The sequence below is a fragment of the Panicum virgatum genome, chromosome 5K, assembly GCF_016808335.1.
Source record: "Panicum virgatum strain AP13 chromosome 5K, P.virgatum_v5, whole genome shotgun sequence".
NCBI classification, from domain to species: Eukaryota; Viridiplantae; Streptophyta; class Magnoliopsida; order Poales; family Poaceae; genus Panicum; species Panicum virgatum.
The window spans coordinates 18,360,711-18,376,188 of NC_053140.1; the positions used below are offsets into that span (position 1 = coordinate 18,360,711).

At 43.3% G+C, this 15,478-nt stretch overlaps 1 protein-coding gene across 1 annotated transcript; it reads left to right on the forward strand.

The window, feature by feature from the left end:
• The first annotated feature begins 9,853 nt into the window (after positions 1-9,853).
• On the forward strand, positions 9,854-13,917 carry LOC120706791 (peroxidase 5-like). The gene is made up of 2 exons (XM_039991518.1): positions 9,854-10,224; positions 12,772-13,917. The coding sequence occupies exons 1-2, from the start codon at positions 9,901-9,903 to the stop codon at positions 13,648-13,650; spliced, it is 1,203 nt and encodes a 400-aa protein (XP_039847452.1). The 5' UTR covers positions 9,854-9,900; the 3' UTR covers positions 13,651-13,917.
• Positions 13,918-15,478: the final 1,561 nt, after the last annotated feature.

The window sequence follows — 15,478 nt, forward strand, 5'->3', positions numbered from 1 at the left end:
CTCTCGATGAAGGCTGCAGGAGTTAATGCCTCTTCAATAGCTTCTAGAAGCTTGCCTTCCAGATCTTCCAGAATAGCGCGAATCGGCTTGGCATTTCTGAGTAATTGGCCCATGTCTTGGTTCAAAAACTGGAGTGTTTCTTGAAGTTTAGCCTTAACTTCGTCAGATAATGTAGCCGATTTGGCCGATGCTGCTTTCTCTCCTTCCTCTTGGGAGATGGCTCCAATCTAGAAGGAAAACAAGCTGTTGTCTGGAGACTCTTGTGCCTAAAAGGAGAATAAGAGTTAAAATGGCCAATGAAGATAAAAGATATGGTGAAATCGGCCGAAAAGGGAAAAATACTTACTTGTTTCAAATGTATCTCATCGAAGTTGGAGCTAGCGGGTATAGGGGGCCGTGATGAAGAAGCTGGAATTGCAGTATTTGGCTGGCCAGATGATCCAGATAATGCATGATCGGCAAGCTGGAAAATGATTGTTAGAAATATGCAGAATACATTTATAAGCAAGCTTTGAAATTATATCTGTATTAATGGAGAGTCTGCCCTGGATTTCTTGGGAGTTGGGGGTAAATGCTGCACCTGAAGAAATTAAAGAGAAGTGATGTCAAAATTCGGGGTCATGGAAGAGTTTGAATATTTGCTGAACGAATACCTGAATGGTTGATGGTTTGTGAGGGGGTGTGCTATGAAAATCTTCTTCTCCTCCAGTTTGATCTTCAGGGGCATCTTAATTGCAAAATAAAGATATAATTATTATTCAGATGGAGGAGAATCATAAGAGGTTCAGGATTTTTTACCTTCTAAAGGAGGAGAGGGAGGATTTGCCGAATCATCTATCTGAGATGCTGCTGCTGCTGAAGATAGGCCTGGGGAATTCTTCTTCTTGCGAGTTGTCACTTTGGTGTAGGACAACTTACGTTTTTTCCCAGTGGCCACATCTGTCAGAGTTGGAGCACCATAGCCGATATTTGGTTTATCAGCTGGCGGAGCATAGTGGATCGGCTGACCACTTCTGCTAATGGTTGGGGGATCAATGCCATCGTCCTGTTCAGATAATTGATAGAAGATACAAATGGAGAACGTTATAATGCAGCATAAGGAATGGGTTTGATTTTATACCTCATTATCGGCTGCCTGATAGTTCTCATTCAGGGCGATGCAATAGAGATTGGCAGCTTTGCAGAAAATGTGCTCCTGCCATTCTGACCACCATTGAGTAAAAGGAGTGGGGGTGAAAGGTACAACTTGCCAATCGACCAGAACTGTCATATCAACGTCAGGCTCCCAATTCTTCAGCTGATCATAAGAAAAGGCACTATTGAGAGCTCCCCTAAATTGAACTTTGCCAGCAAAGAAAGGAAGGGGTGGCACTTGGCCAAATCCCAGTTGTTTGGCTGCCACTGATGGGTTGTAAAATTTGAAACTAGGGATATCTTTGCCAGCTGTGAAGTTGACTGGCAGAATTCTTGGGGAGATTATTTCTTTCATGATCTCTGTGGCATCTTTATCTGTCTTCCAGGAATCAAGTTGGAATTTAAAGGGATTTTCATAAATGACCTTCTCATCTTCATATGCAAACCAGATGGTGGAAGTTTCTGGACAGCCATTGTAGAAGCACTTGAAGAAGTCGGTTATGCCAAGGATCTTGGGATCATTGGCAATCATGATGGCTGCTTCGCCGAATGATGTGCATCGGCGAGTAATTGTTTCTTCCTCTTCAGAGAATTCCTCTGATGGAAATTCCATCTCTGACAAGCTAACTACCATAGTTTTGTGCATATACATATGCAACCATAATTGGATGAACCACCAGGGACCTCCCAGGTTGGTGATCGGCTGATTGTTTCTGAGCCTGACTGGTACTTGATAGAGCAGATGATAAACTGACCCTAAGAGATGTTTGCCGAGGGGGACAGAATTTCCATTGGCCAAAATGTCTGCCAGCCTGAGATTGTTGTCTGTTGGGCCAATGGTTTTGCCGTAGAAAATAAATTTCTCAAGCGACATGTTGAGAAATGCAGTATGCTCCCTGACAGATACTGATCCAGTTTTCATGTTCTTGCCGATGTATCCTTTCCATCCGCCAATATTCTTTGTCTCGATCTTGAAGGAGGTTTTTCTAGGAGATGGAAGGATCTATCAGGAGCGTGAATGTTCAGGCCAGTGAGCATCACGACATCCATCAGGGTTGGTGTCATTGACCCATGATTGAACATGAATGCATTGATGGCATCGGACCAAAACGGCCAGCCTACGGAACCAATTCCTCCATCCCAGAGTAATACTCGGCCAAGATCTGAAGGCCTGAGACCAATCCAGATTCATATAGGAGGACTTGAGTGGGATCCTGCTGGTCTCTAGATTGATTATGCTAGTGGGATCTGGGTTGCCCATAGGACAGAAGCAGATCATACTGGGTTGGTTTTCTAGTGGGATGATTACATTGCCACCAAGATTCTAAAAATAAAGGTGGAAATAAGAGATGCAGATTGGGAAATCAGAGAAAAATTTGGAAATAAAATGAGGGCGCAGGGGTTGAATGTACCTCTGGGATCTCGGAAACGGACGCCATTGCCGGAGCTAGTGATCCTCGAGCTTGAATCTTCAAACCCTAGAGGGTGTCTTGGTTGCGCAGATGGCGGTGGAGCCTGTGTGTTCTTGAGCGAGAGAAGGCAGAGGAGAGCGACAGTAAAAGTGCTAGCGAAAAAGAAGGCGGAGATATTTATAGCCTTGGCTCCGAGTGCAGAATGGGAATCTAACAGGTCATTTGCTTGGAGAACAAAGATTTCTTTGAACGTTGGCAATCATGATTAGAATTAATTTCGGAGCAAAGTAAATTATTCAGAAACTGGGGGGCATGTGTTGACACCGTTTTTTGACACATGTCAAGAAAGATGATTTGATAAAGGAAAGGTTGCTGATTTGAAAGAAACCGAAAAAATGTACAGGGTTGGAATCGGCCGATGGGATCCGTCCGATGGACGAGAGGAATTTTCTTTGAAGATGCTGATCCGCTTGTTCTGGTGATCGGCCGATAAGAAGTTGCCGATGAATCAGGGGGAGAAAAGGAAATCCAAGATCTGCAAGGATTCTGAGATTCGGTTGTAATATTTTAGTATAGTTTAAAATTAGGAAGTCTTTTTTTTAGTCAAGTAATGTTTGCCATAATCGGCTAGAACTTGGTAGCACTAGGCTATACATATCAGTTGTAAGGGATCGGAAAAACTTGATGCACATCCAATACAACAAACACTTTACAATTCCTTTGCACTTTTTCGGCGACTTCGCCTTTCTTCTTTTCTTTTCGACGAGTTCTTTCAAGTTGATCAAGGACGTCTCACATTCGAGCGACTTGGTTTGTTGGTGAGTATTTCGTTTTACCGAGTATATTTGAGCCTTAGCTACCGGCCGTATCGCTGTGGCTTCGTTCAAATCTATTCAAAAGTTATCGAGTTCATCTAGGCTTTGATCTCGGGCGCATCGCTATTTTTCGTCTAGATGTATTCACAATTTATTGATATCGGCTAGATTTGTAGGTTTTTCTTATGTTTTTGGCCATTATCACATCTACCCGCTTAGAAGCATATTAGATCGACTCTAGTTCTTACAATAACACTCTGTTGTCTTGAAAGCCGGTTTAGATCTGTTTCAAGATTGCATTATCTGAGTTACACATTCGTAGCTTAGATCTTGTTATACACGTGCAATCGGCTACTCCTAGCTGATTTTGTCATTTTTCCACATCGGCTGATCCTGCCGACGCGCTCGTTTATTACGCACCCGCATTCAATATTCTTTTTTCGTCTTTTTGTATTGGCAGAGCCTGCCGATACGCTTGTGTGAGAGATATTCGGAATCCCAGCCGATACGCTCTCGAATTTGACTTCGTTTTATCCCTTGTCAATAACAGGTCAAATTGACTGGCACGCTTGGTTGACTTTCCGAAGCTTGGCGAACACTTGTCCTCGGATTCTAGTGTGTTAATTTTTGCGTCAACAGAATAGCCGACACAGTTTAACTGCATTAAACACTTTTAATTGATCAAATTTTATTAGTAAGCATTAACTAAGTATAAGTATATACAATTATCCCCCAAGATAAGCATATGAAATAAATAACTGAGCATCATAAATAAATAACATCGATTTAGATCGTCTTCAAGTTGAATTATCATGTGAGGGTCCAAGCCGCTATGACCGTGAACACGGCTGATATATCAGTTTTACACTCTGTAGAGGTTGTACACTTTCGCCACGATTCGCGTAAAAGTTCAAAGAACTTTATACCCAATTTACACTGTGCGGGCCAAGCACAATATCATACTTCCGAGGTATGATTGCATAGGAAACGCTACGAGACCATTACAAAGATTCCCTAAGCTGTGACAATCCGCTAAGGTTTCAAGTCAAAGCGGCCACAACACTTCCTAATAAGAGTGATGCCTTGGGCAGGTCTACACCACTTAAGAGGACAGAGCTATACCCAATGATGCATCCCCTCTTGCACTTTTGGTGAGATCATCATAAGCTAGAGTTTCTAATTAATCAGTCAAGACCAGAGCCATATTGTATTGTGGTTGTACGGTTTTCCTACGTGGTTCTCCATGGTCCAATTAAATCACATGATCTTGTTTAACAACATTAAGCCATTGAGAACATGAAGTAACAAGTGTATCCATTCTATTAAAATTAAACCAAACATGTCCCGATGTAAAAGCAACTAGCAATTCTACCCATTAATTAAATAACCCAAGTTTGATCGAGGAAGGGTAAACAAACTAGTCACGTCCTTAATCAGGTCCCATCATATTATAGACTCATGCATGCGTATAAAATAAAAGTGAGCTTAGTGAATTTCCAGGGACAAAAGTATGATCAAGGGCCACTTGCCTTCTTGAAACTGCTGCTGCTCCGATCCTTCGAACCCTTGAACTTGCTGCTGCTCCTCGAACTGCGGATCGTCTAACGCACCACACAAGTATGTACAAGTAAACAAGTACAAAAGATAAGAAACAGTACAATCAATGTAAATAGTACAAAACGAGGTTACAAAACTGTTGTACACCTCACAAGGATCACTTGAGCGCAAGAATCATCGAAAACAGAGCTAAAACGCTCAAGTTTTAGCTCAAACAAGGTTTAGGACTTAACTGCGAAAAACCTAAAAGATCAGGGACTAAAACATAAAAGAAAGGGATGTTTTATAAATTCTTTTGAACTGCAGTGGACGACAGGTTAGTTTTCATAAAATAGAGGGGATCTTTTGTAAATCTGGCATGGTTGACTGGTAACCTGGGGTTTTAACATGGATTATATCCGATCCGGACCGTTTGATCCAGATCCGACGGCTAGGGCGGCGCTGAGCGCCAACGGTGAAGCAGGGCGGCGGTGCGCGGTAGGGGGGGTCGCCGGACTTCGCCGAAAATGGCCGTCCGGGGCTCGATGCCGAGAGCGACTTGCACATGGAGCATGCGGGGGCGATGGCGAACTCATCTAGGGCAGCAGCTCGGGCTAAAGCGAGCGGAGCAGAGCTTGCGGCGGCGAGGAGCGGAGCGACGGCGCCAGCGAGCAATTCCGCGCCGAGAAGAGCGAGTAGGAGAGGGAAAAGAGGTCAGCGCCGTGCCTCACCTCGACGCGAGGCTTGAAGTCGACGAGGAGCGGCGAAGCGACCGAGCTCGAGCTCAAGCAACGAAGGCGGCGACTGTGGATGCGGGTCAAGGGGAGCAGGGCGGCGCATTTTATAGGGGCGGCCGGGCTGCCTTGGCGTGCGCGCCAAGGCGCGAAGTGGCGGGGCACAGTCGGACTCTTCCCCGAGTCTGAGTGCGGCTCGGCGAGAGGTAGAAGGAAGGCAGCCCAGGTGAGAGAGGGTCTGAGAGAGGGAGGCCGGCAAGCGATTATGCGTGAAGGAAAGTCCGAGGGAGAGAGAGGGAGGACAGAGCGGGCTGGGCCGGGAGAAGAAAGAGAACGGGGCCGACTGAGGAGTTTTTGGCCCAGGTGAGAATAGAAAAGAAAGAGGAAGAGGGAGAGTGGATTGGGCCAAAAGGGAGGGAAATAAAAGAAAAGTTTTTGCATTTTCTTGAAAAGAAACAAACATATTCTAAATAAATTTAAATTCAAGAATTCAAATTCAATTTGAACAACAAATAATAAAAGATGCAAGCCAGCATGAAAATGCACAAACCTATTTTCCTTATATTTATAGCTAAGTATTCTATTTAATTCCCGATAAATGTTCTAAAATCAAGATAAATCAAATAAAAACCTTATCGAACCTATAACAAAACTAATTAAATTTATTTAGGTTCCTAATTTGAAAATTAGGATGTTACATTTACCAATATGGAAAGTTAATGAAAAGTATTACAAGTTCCTCAAGGGTGAAAAGTCTAATCATTCCTTTAAGGTTTTCTGAAACCTTCTTGATCCAGCCTGAAAGATCCTTAATGTCGACTAGAGGGGGGTGAATAGTCGAGACTGAAAAAATTTACACCAAATAGCAACCTGTCAGCAAACTTCAGAGTCTTCGGAGATTTGTCTGGAATATCCAAAGATATTCGGATATTCTGGAGATTTTTTCGGAGATTCCGAACACTCAAGCTGAAAACAAACTTGACCAATCAAACCTTGACCAAAAGTAGATTGAGTAAAATTCCGGCTGCAAACGAATCTTCTCCAACAAGTAGATCGAGAGCAAATACTAGATAGAGCGTTTGAACCAAAAACTAAGACAAATCTCAAGAATCAAAGACAAGTACTCAGAGATTTGTTTACCGAAGTTCGGTTCCAAAGAACCTACGTCTCCGTTGAGGCACCCAAGGAGTACACTTACTCATTGAGCTATCCAGCCTCCCATTAGCAACCAAAGTCACTAAGGGCTCTTGTTTGATGTCGAGGTTGTACAAACTTCCCGAGGCACTCCACAAGCTTGGGTGCTCAATGGGAGACGCCTAGCCGGCTAGGAGCTTGAAGCTCCAAGAGTAACAAACACAAAATCCACCGGCTTGACGAAGAACGAGGTGCTCAAGAGATGGGAAATCAGCTTACTAGCACTTTTTCTTGCTCTCCCACAAGTTTCCCTTCAATCCCCTCACTAAATCTTGCTAGAAGGCAAAGGGGAATGAAATCTAGAGTTCTTGGAAGCTCAGAACAAAGGGAGTCTCGAAACAGGTCAGAGAGAGAGAGAAACACTGAAGGGGTATGAGGGGGTATTTATACCCCTTCCCCCAAAACTAGCCGTTGTGCACTTAAGTTCTGGAGATTCCAAAGAATTCTCCGGACAATCTGAACATGTCCGGACATTCTGGAAGATTTTCCGGATACTCCGAACAATTTGCAGAGAAAGCACTTTAAACTATTTCCATGTGGAGTGCAAGTGCAAAAGTGTCTCTCATAGGTTTGTTAGGTCATCTTGAGCACCTTTTCTATGCAAGTCAGTGGAAATCATGTCCCTCTTGATAGTTCATAGTACGGCATTTCTAAACTCAATTTCAAAATATAAAATAAAATTAAATCTCCATGAGTTGCCGCTTATATCCTTCATTTCCTTTTTGGTAGTTATTTCCATAACTTAGCTTCTGCTTTCTTGTTAACACCTACTCATGATTCTCAATAAAACCATTAGTACCACAAGTATGTGTCATTAACCCACCAAAACCCACTAAACGGGCCTAGATGTACTTTCACAGCCCTGTCCAAATTTTCATCAGAAAATGACAGCTAGCTCATAAAGTCCATATCTCTTGAATCTCTTAGGCTAAAATCACAAAAATTTGACGAGCCACTAGATCTGGATGTCCCCTACAACTTTGTAGTTTACTCCATGATTTAGTTCAGCTTCTAAGTAGCCCAAATCATCCTCTTAACACAGCTACAATAAAATAGTGAATCTAAAATCGTAGAGAGACACCAAAACGTCCTTTCTCCCCACTAATCCACTAAAACTCATGGGCAAACACCACCACGAATGCCTAATTAGTGTAGGGAAAGGGTAAATCTAGCTCACCTTGGGTTTTCCCCAAAACCCTAGGCAGCGGGGAGTGAGGGGGGAAAGCAAATTTGCCCCCCAAGATGCACCTCCTTAAGCTCCTCTTACTCTTCTCGTTTCTGTTTTTGCTACTCCCCTCCAAGTATTGGGTGCTATATTGGGGGGATCAGAAAGGAGCAGCCATGGGAGGAGGATGTCACGCCCCGAGCAATAAATCATATGTGCGCCAGAATCAAAATTACACACATATGATGAGAATAGTGAATAATAGTAGCAATGCTCTCTTTAGTCAAACATTTAGTCTGACAAGTGGGACCTCTATGAGGGGTACGGTGGGTCTAATCTTAGTGAAAAAAAGATTTCAATTGTTTCAACTTTTATAGTATATAGATATAGATTTCATGAATTCAAGAATCCATTTTGTGCCAGGTCCTTAGTATAGAGAAATATGTACCGTCTCAACTCCATTCCTAACTATAGGTCTAAAAAAGTTAAAAGACCTTTAATTTGGAAGGTAGTTGCAATACTTATGTATTAAGGTAATATATTGGGGGGGGGGGATCTTAGGTTCCCATGTTATGAACGGATTTGCCTAATCAAAATACGGGAATCGAACTTGGTGAACCTGTGAGGGGTTCGGCGACCTCTCTCCGGCCCGTTGTCAATTTATACAAACATTATTTGAGAGGAGCAAACAATGGACATGAAGTTCTGTTTATATTGTAACTTAAACGAAGTTGAAATCTATGTGTCCGGGCTCGGAACTAGAGGCGCTATTCTTCTCTTTTCGCAACGAGATGGGATAGATACTTAAGCAAAGAACATTCGGTTGTTGAACACCTCTTTTGGCGTGTGTGGCAACATGCTAACGATGAGCCAATGCATGTCAAGTCTTTTCATAAAGAGAAATTAAACAAGTTCAAAGGCAAAGGAGCATGTGTGCCCAATTTAGTCCATGCTGATCGAATCAAATCGAGCATTTAGATTTGAATGAAAAACTGAAAGGAAAAGGTAAAAGGATCCATGGTGTTTCGGGCCAGAACAAAAAAGCAAAGTGGTTGATGCCGCCGAGTAATTCTAGATGATTGTAATCAATGCGTGAAGCTTCCTTTTGTTTTTGTTGACCGCGATCCGGTACACCATTGGTAGGAGACTACGAGTACAACCATAATTTGCACACCGATGCCAGAGCCAAGACCAAATCGTTCAGCTGATTACCTGCATGCAGCAAAGAAGAAACTTCACCTCTGTTCAGCGGCGAAGATCGATTGCTTGGACAGTTGAGGACAGGTTAGCATAAAGAAAGAGGTGATGTCAAGGTGTGAACTTTACTTAATATTTTCAATGAAATTGACCATCAACGATGGTCGGCAATCAATTCATTTACTAACTCGAAGAGTACAATATTTAATACACCAACTTGAGAATACCAAACCTGAACTTCATGAGAAGAGTAGCAGTTGCCCATTGAGACTTGAGAGTCCACCACACAACCTGTTCCCTACAGGTCCTTCACCTACCAAGCCTTGAATAATATATATCATCCTATAGGCTATAGCAACTTGGTAGTCGTTTAACTACCTCCAAAGATGAACGAAACATCAGAGATTCCCGGCCTGTCTTATCAACTTGTCCACACACTCGGTTATTTTCTTCCTTGGGGACCAACACAAATAAATCGATTCCTTGTTGTTGCTCGGTCTGAACTCCGCACACCCATGTAACAGCATGCTTCAACCACACATGGGGCCGGGCAGCTAGCAGGGGGCATCCATGGTATCAGAGAGGAGAACAAAGCAATCGAATGGCGCGCCACTTTTTTTTAGGGCAATGGCGCGCCACTTGGGTGTACCTCTTTCACATTGTTATTTGACAAATCGTCTACCCATGCGTCCATTTCATAATAAGGGAAACAAATGTACCCATGCATCCTTTATTACAAGCTATATATAATCCCCCATGACACCCAAAGGCTTAGGCAGCCAAAAGAACCAGCAGCTGGAGCAAGCTCCGTTAGTGCCAACATGAAGGGTTTCTCCTTCTTCACCACTTCTGCACTTGCCATCCTTGCGCTCCTCCCCGAGGTCGCCATAGGTGCCGGCCTCAAGGTCGGGTTCTACAACAAGAGTTGCCCGTCGGCGGAGGCCCTCGTGCAGCAGGCGGTTGCTGCCGCCTTCAAGAACAACAGCGGCATCGCCGCTGGCCTCATCCGCCTGCATTTCCATGACTGTTTTGTCAGGGTATGTGCTGTGCCTCTGCTATACGTTTTTTTGTTCCTTCTTTTTTTTTTTTGCCTTTTGCATTTCCACTGTTTATTTACAAAGCTGCCTACCTTGTGGTGTATTCTATTGAGGTCGATAGGATTTCTTTGTTCTAAGCACATCAAGGGAAAGAAACACAGAGACGGATATTAGCAATACTTTTTTTGCAGAGTTATTTTAGCGTAGTACACACATGGACAGTTGAACAATTCTTACAATAAAATTAAACAGGTACTCGCGCTGATCGGCTCGATCGACGAGCACCGAGTATATATATGATCTGTACTTAAAATTTTAAATGAGCTAATTAATGGACGATACACCTAAAAGAATTAGGTGCATGATAAATACAGTTAGTAATCCTAACCCCGTTTACATTTTGTGTGGGTATCATTGACTAGTGCCTGCCGACTGGCCGAGTCTTAGCTTTCTTGTGGATATTATCGGTTGCTTTTACACACATGCATCTCTAGGAGCTTTAGTTGTTTCTGGTGGTCCCAGGCGAAAAAGATGGTTATGACCATGACCATGCATAGCATATTGGCCAGCACTGCACATATTCCTTGCTAAAATGTGTTGCCGGCCGGCCGGGAAATGCAAGTCTGAAGTCTGAACCACATCTAGCTAGTTACTCTTTGTGGTACAACCAAATACAATAACAGTGACGGCACAGATGCATGTGGACAATACATAACTGATCGATCGTGAATCGTGATCTTGCAGTTTAGACGGATGAACATTCATTTTTTTGTAACATAGCAATAAAAGAAGGAAAAAAGAAAAAAAAGATTGCACACACAAAAAAGAGAAGCCATCTAACGTAAGTCAGGAATCAGGATACATGAAACCTAAAGGGGTGCAGTGGACGTTATTCTATTGTTGTTTGCTTTCCTAGCTAGCTAGCTGCACTGGTGACTTCCCGTTCCTGATGAGCAAATGACGAATTTTACGGCCGATATATAGTGAGTTGTTTGGGTCCTGGAGGATTGACGGGGTTTCTTTGTACGTATGATCGATGTCTAGCTTTGAGCAAAGGCAAAAGTAGGCAGAGGTCCTGCCAGCAAAGCAAGGAACAAAAGGGATCATCAGCAATATTACCTTTGCAGTCTTTTTGTAAACGAAGCTAGCAGGGAATATCAGTTTTAGCAGAATACACACACTAGGTGTAGCTACACTCAACTAATTACTGAACAAATTTTCAGTAATAACCGCTTCATGCGATTACTGGACACCATTTTATTAAACTTAATTTAGTAATTCGTTAACTCGGTTCAGTAATATCAGGTCAGTTCGGTCAGTATTTTGACTGTTGGGTATAAAATAAATACTAAACCTAAAGAGTACAATAATATCCTTTCGAGAAAGAAGCACACATGCATGGAGCAGCTTGCGTCGATAGTTATTGAACTGTTGGTACTCGATGCCCTTTATACTTGATTAATAGTTTTCATTTGGTAAGTGGCTGAACAACTTTTTCGGACATTGATCAGTATAATAAGGAATGTAAATATAACATTATTTTTAGAAAAATAATACGAAGGAAAACTTAATGGACTGGATGTAAAATTAATGGATACGGCCGCCGGCTAGCAACCCAAATCACATTTATGTTTGTTTTGGTACCCTTGATTAGTGCTTGCCGACTGCCGACTGTCCAATTCATAGATGTTGCACACATGAATCTCTGGATGGCTGTACTACTTGATGTTGGTGCCAGGCAGACATGTGTACGTGTATGGCAACTACGACGACAGAGATAGATGACCTTGACCTTGACTTGTGGCGACCACTGCACAACTGCACATGCATTAAGCATCTCTCTAGAAACGACGCCTAGTCGCTTGCTGCTAATAAATGTAATTAACTCAAAAATTTCATGTTTGATCCACGTTTAGCTTTGGGTCTGTTTGGTAGAGCTTCATCTGATTCTGATTCCGATTCTGATTCTCTGTGGGAACTGATCTCTAAGAGAAGTGATTCTGTAGCTGAAAATGATTCTCTTTGATTGCCTAGCATAAACTCTTAAAATCAAGATAGAGAATTACTTCACATAATTAGAAGAAGCTACCTTTTTCAGCTCCTATCCTCTTAATTCATTTCACATAATCAGTAGAGAATCACTTCTATCTGAAAAATTGTTTAGCAGAACTACCATTGGATTCAGCGGAGAATCGGTTCTGAGAAATCTACCAAACGCACTCTTGCTCTTCAAGCAACCTAACACAGACATGTGGAGGAACAATTCCCAGAAAAGGTCGAATAGTTGTTGGGATCGTGGACCGTGGCACATGCTCTACCATTTTGCACATGGTTTAACATCTAGCAGTAATCTTTATAGCTGGACTTGTGGTCAAGAAGTACCATCGTGAAGCTTACACGTAGTCGGTTTATTTGTATTATTGAACTAAATTATGGTGCAAGTATTCCCTATTCCCTATTTCCCTAAAAAGCCACTTGGGATGCAATGCAAGTAACTAAGATCACGAAGTACGTCAGAGAGTAAAAATTTCATGGCCACGTCCGCAGGGCTGCGACGGCTCGGTGCTGATCGACACGACGGCGAACAACACGGCGGAGAAGGACGCGGCCCCGAACAACCCCAGCCTGCGGGGCTTCGAGGTCATCGACGCCGCCAAGAAGGCCATCGAGGCGCGGTGCCCCAGGACGGTCTCCTGCGCCGACATCGTCGCCTTCGCGGCGCGCGACAGCGTCGCCCTGGCGGGCAACAACCTCACCTACAAGGTCCCCGCCGGGCGGCGCGACGGGAGGGTCTCCAACGCCACCGACGCCCTCAACAACCTCCCCTCCCCGCTCTCCAACGCCGCCGAGCTCGTCGGCAACTTCTCGCGCAAGGGCCTCACCGCCGAGGACATGGTGGTGCTCTCCGGCGCGCACACCGTCGGCCGCTCCCACTGCTCCTCCTTCACCAACCGCCTCTACGGCTTCAGCAACGCCAGCGACGTCGACCCCGCCATCAGCTCCGCCTACGCCTTCCTGCTCAGGAGCATCTGCCCCTCCAACAGCACCCAATTCGTCCCCAACACGACCACGGACATGGACCTCATCACGCCGGCGGTGCTCGACAACAAGTACTACCTCGGGCTCGCCAACAACCTGGGGCTCTTCACGTCGGACCAGGCGCTGCTCAGCAACGCTACGCTCAAGAAATCGGTCGACGAGTTCGTCAAGAGCGAGAGCCGGTGGAAGAGCAAGTTCGCCAAGGCCATGGTCAAGATGGGCAGCATCGAGGTGCTCACGGGAACGCAGGGGGAGATCAGGCTCAACTGCAGGGTCGTCAACAGCGGCAGCAGCGCGGCAGGAATCGAGCTTCAGATGACGACCAGCAGCTCCGGCGGCGACGACGACGACTCTGCTGAAGAATTCAACGATATTGCAACGAACTAGCAGCTTGCGTGCTGCTATATAGAGGGATCGATGTGTGGACAGCTCGAGTGTGTCATGTATCATGACGTTCTTCAGGGGCGTGTGATGACTTCTACTACGTCAGCTTGTTTCTCTTGAGGCGAATGAAATAAACCGAGTGTATCAAAAAATTCGGAAAAAGATGTTAATTTGTTTTATTTTCTGTGTTGGCTGATGTTTGAATACTGTTTGTAATAATGATAAAAGAAAACGAAAATATTAGATGGAATGTACTTCAACGGGAGCATATATGTTTTTCATTACTTAGTCAAAGGAAATAAAGCATCAATAATGGACATCCCAAAATTAAGGAATGAAGAGGAAGGTGGGGACAAGAGTATTCCCTCTTATATCCTACAGTTTCTGTTACTGTGCCTGCTGACTGAAGTTGTGAAGAAAATTAGATTAGTGATCAATTTTATAATTAGTTAATTAGTGATTTATGACATCATTAGGTAGTTACTAGTCCCGAAGAGGCCATCCCGAAGGGGCCATACCGAAGGGGCATGTCCTTTGGCCTCTCTTGATCTTGTATATAAACAGAAATTCCTCATCAATCAATTATTAATCCCTCATTCACTTTCACTTCTCTCAATTCTATTCTCAACACGTTATCAGTCACGTTTGTTCTCTACTGAGCGCAAGAAAGAAGCCAGAGGCCTGTCCGCCTCACAATTCTGGTGACTTGTTTTCTCACTGAAATAGAACTTGCCGAGTTCAGTTTCTGAGGGAAATCGACGAGAACTCACACGAAACAAGGCCACGAGGCCTAATCTTCGACAAATAAATGGCTCATTTAGTCAATAAGGATGTCACTAAAACTGCAGATGGTCACAACTATCTGTCCTGGACTATAAATGTCAAAATAATGCTAACAGCAAAAGTTTTATTGACGACATCAGTGAACCTAATACACAAGCCTATGTTTCAGAAACAACCAAATAACAACATTATTTCTTGAGACACATATGTACCCCTATCTCAAGATATTGGAAAAGGATCCACGCAAACTTTGGGTTGCACTTAAAGGATATTATGATTAATATAGGGCAATCATTTTTCCAGAAGTATGGCGCAAGTGGTCCCCATTTCGCTTTATGAACTTTAAATCTATCGCAGAATACAATTCTGCAGTACCCAATATTTGTTGCAAGCTTCAGTTTTGTGATCAAATTATAGATAATGCAGAAATAATCAAAAAGACATTATCTATATTTTCCCTTTCAAATAAGTTATTGCATCAGCAATACCATCGGCGCAACTATACCAAATATTCTGATCTCATACATGGTCTGCTCCGCGTACAAAAATATGATGCGCTTTTAATAAAGAACCATCAACTACGTCCCGCAGGGCTCAACACTACTACCAGAAAATAAATACAATGATCAGAATACCAAAATAAAATTTGATGGCATGAAATTCAAAATGAATTTCAAGGAAACACCAAGAAACATCACAAAACCAAGGTCCTAAAAAGGCAATGGCATAATACTCAACATGACAACTTTCAAGTTTGTCAAAAGTTGTGATTGTCACAATCACATCACTAAAAATACAACACTGCTAGACATTTGGTTGACTTATTCTTGAAATCCGTTGGTAAACAAGTTCAAGGGAACAAGTTTGAAGCATACTTCAACACTCGACCTACTAACATCACTTGCTCCAAGATGTTACCTACGAAACACAATGAAGATGTTCTACAGAACAAAATAATGAGGAGATTGTTGGGTATTTTAACGATGCGAATAAATCTGCAAGCATACGGATACCGTTGTAGCTTTCACCCGTGAGTATTCAAGGGTAT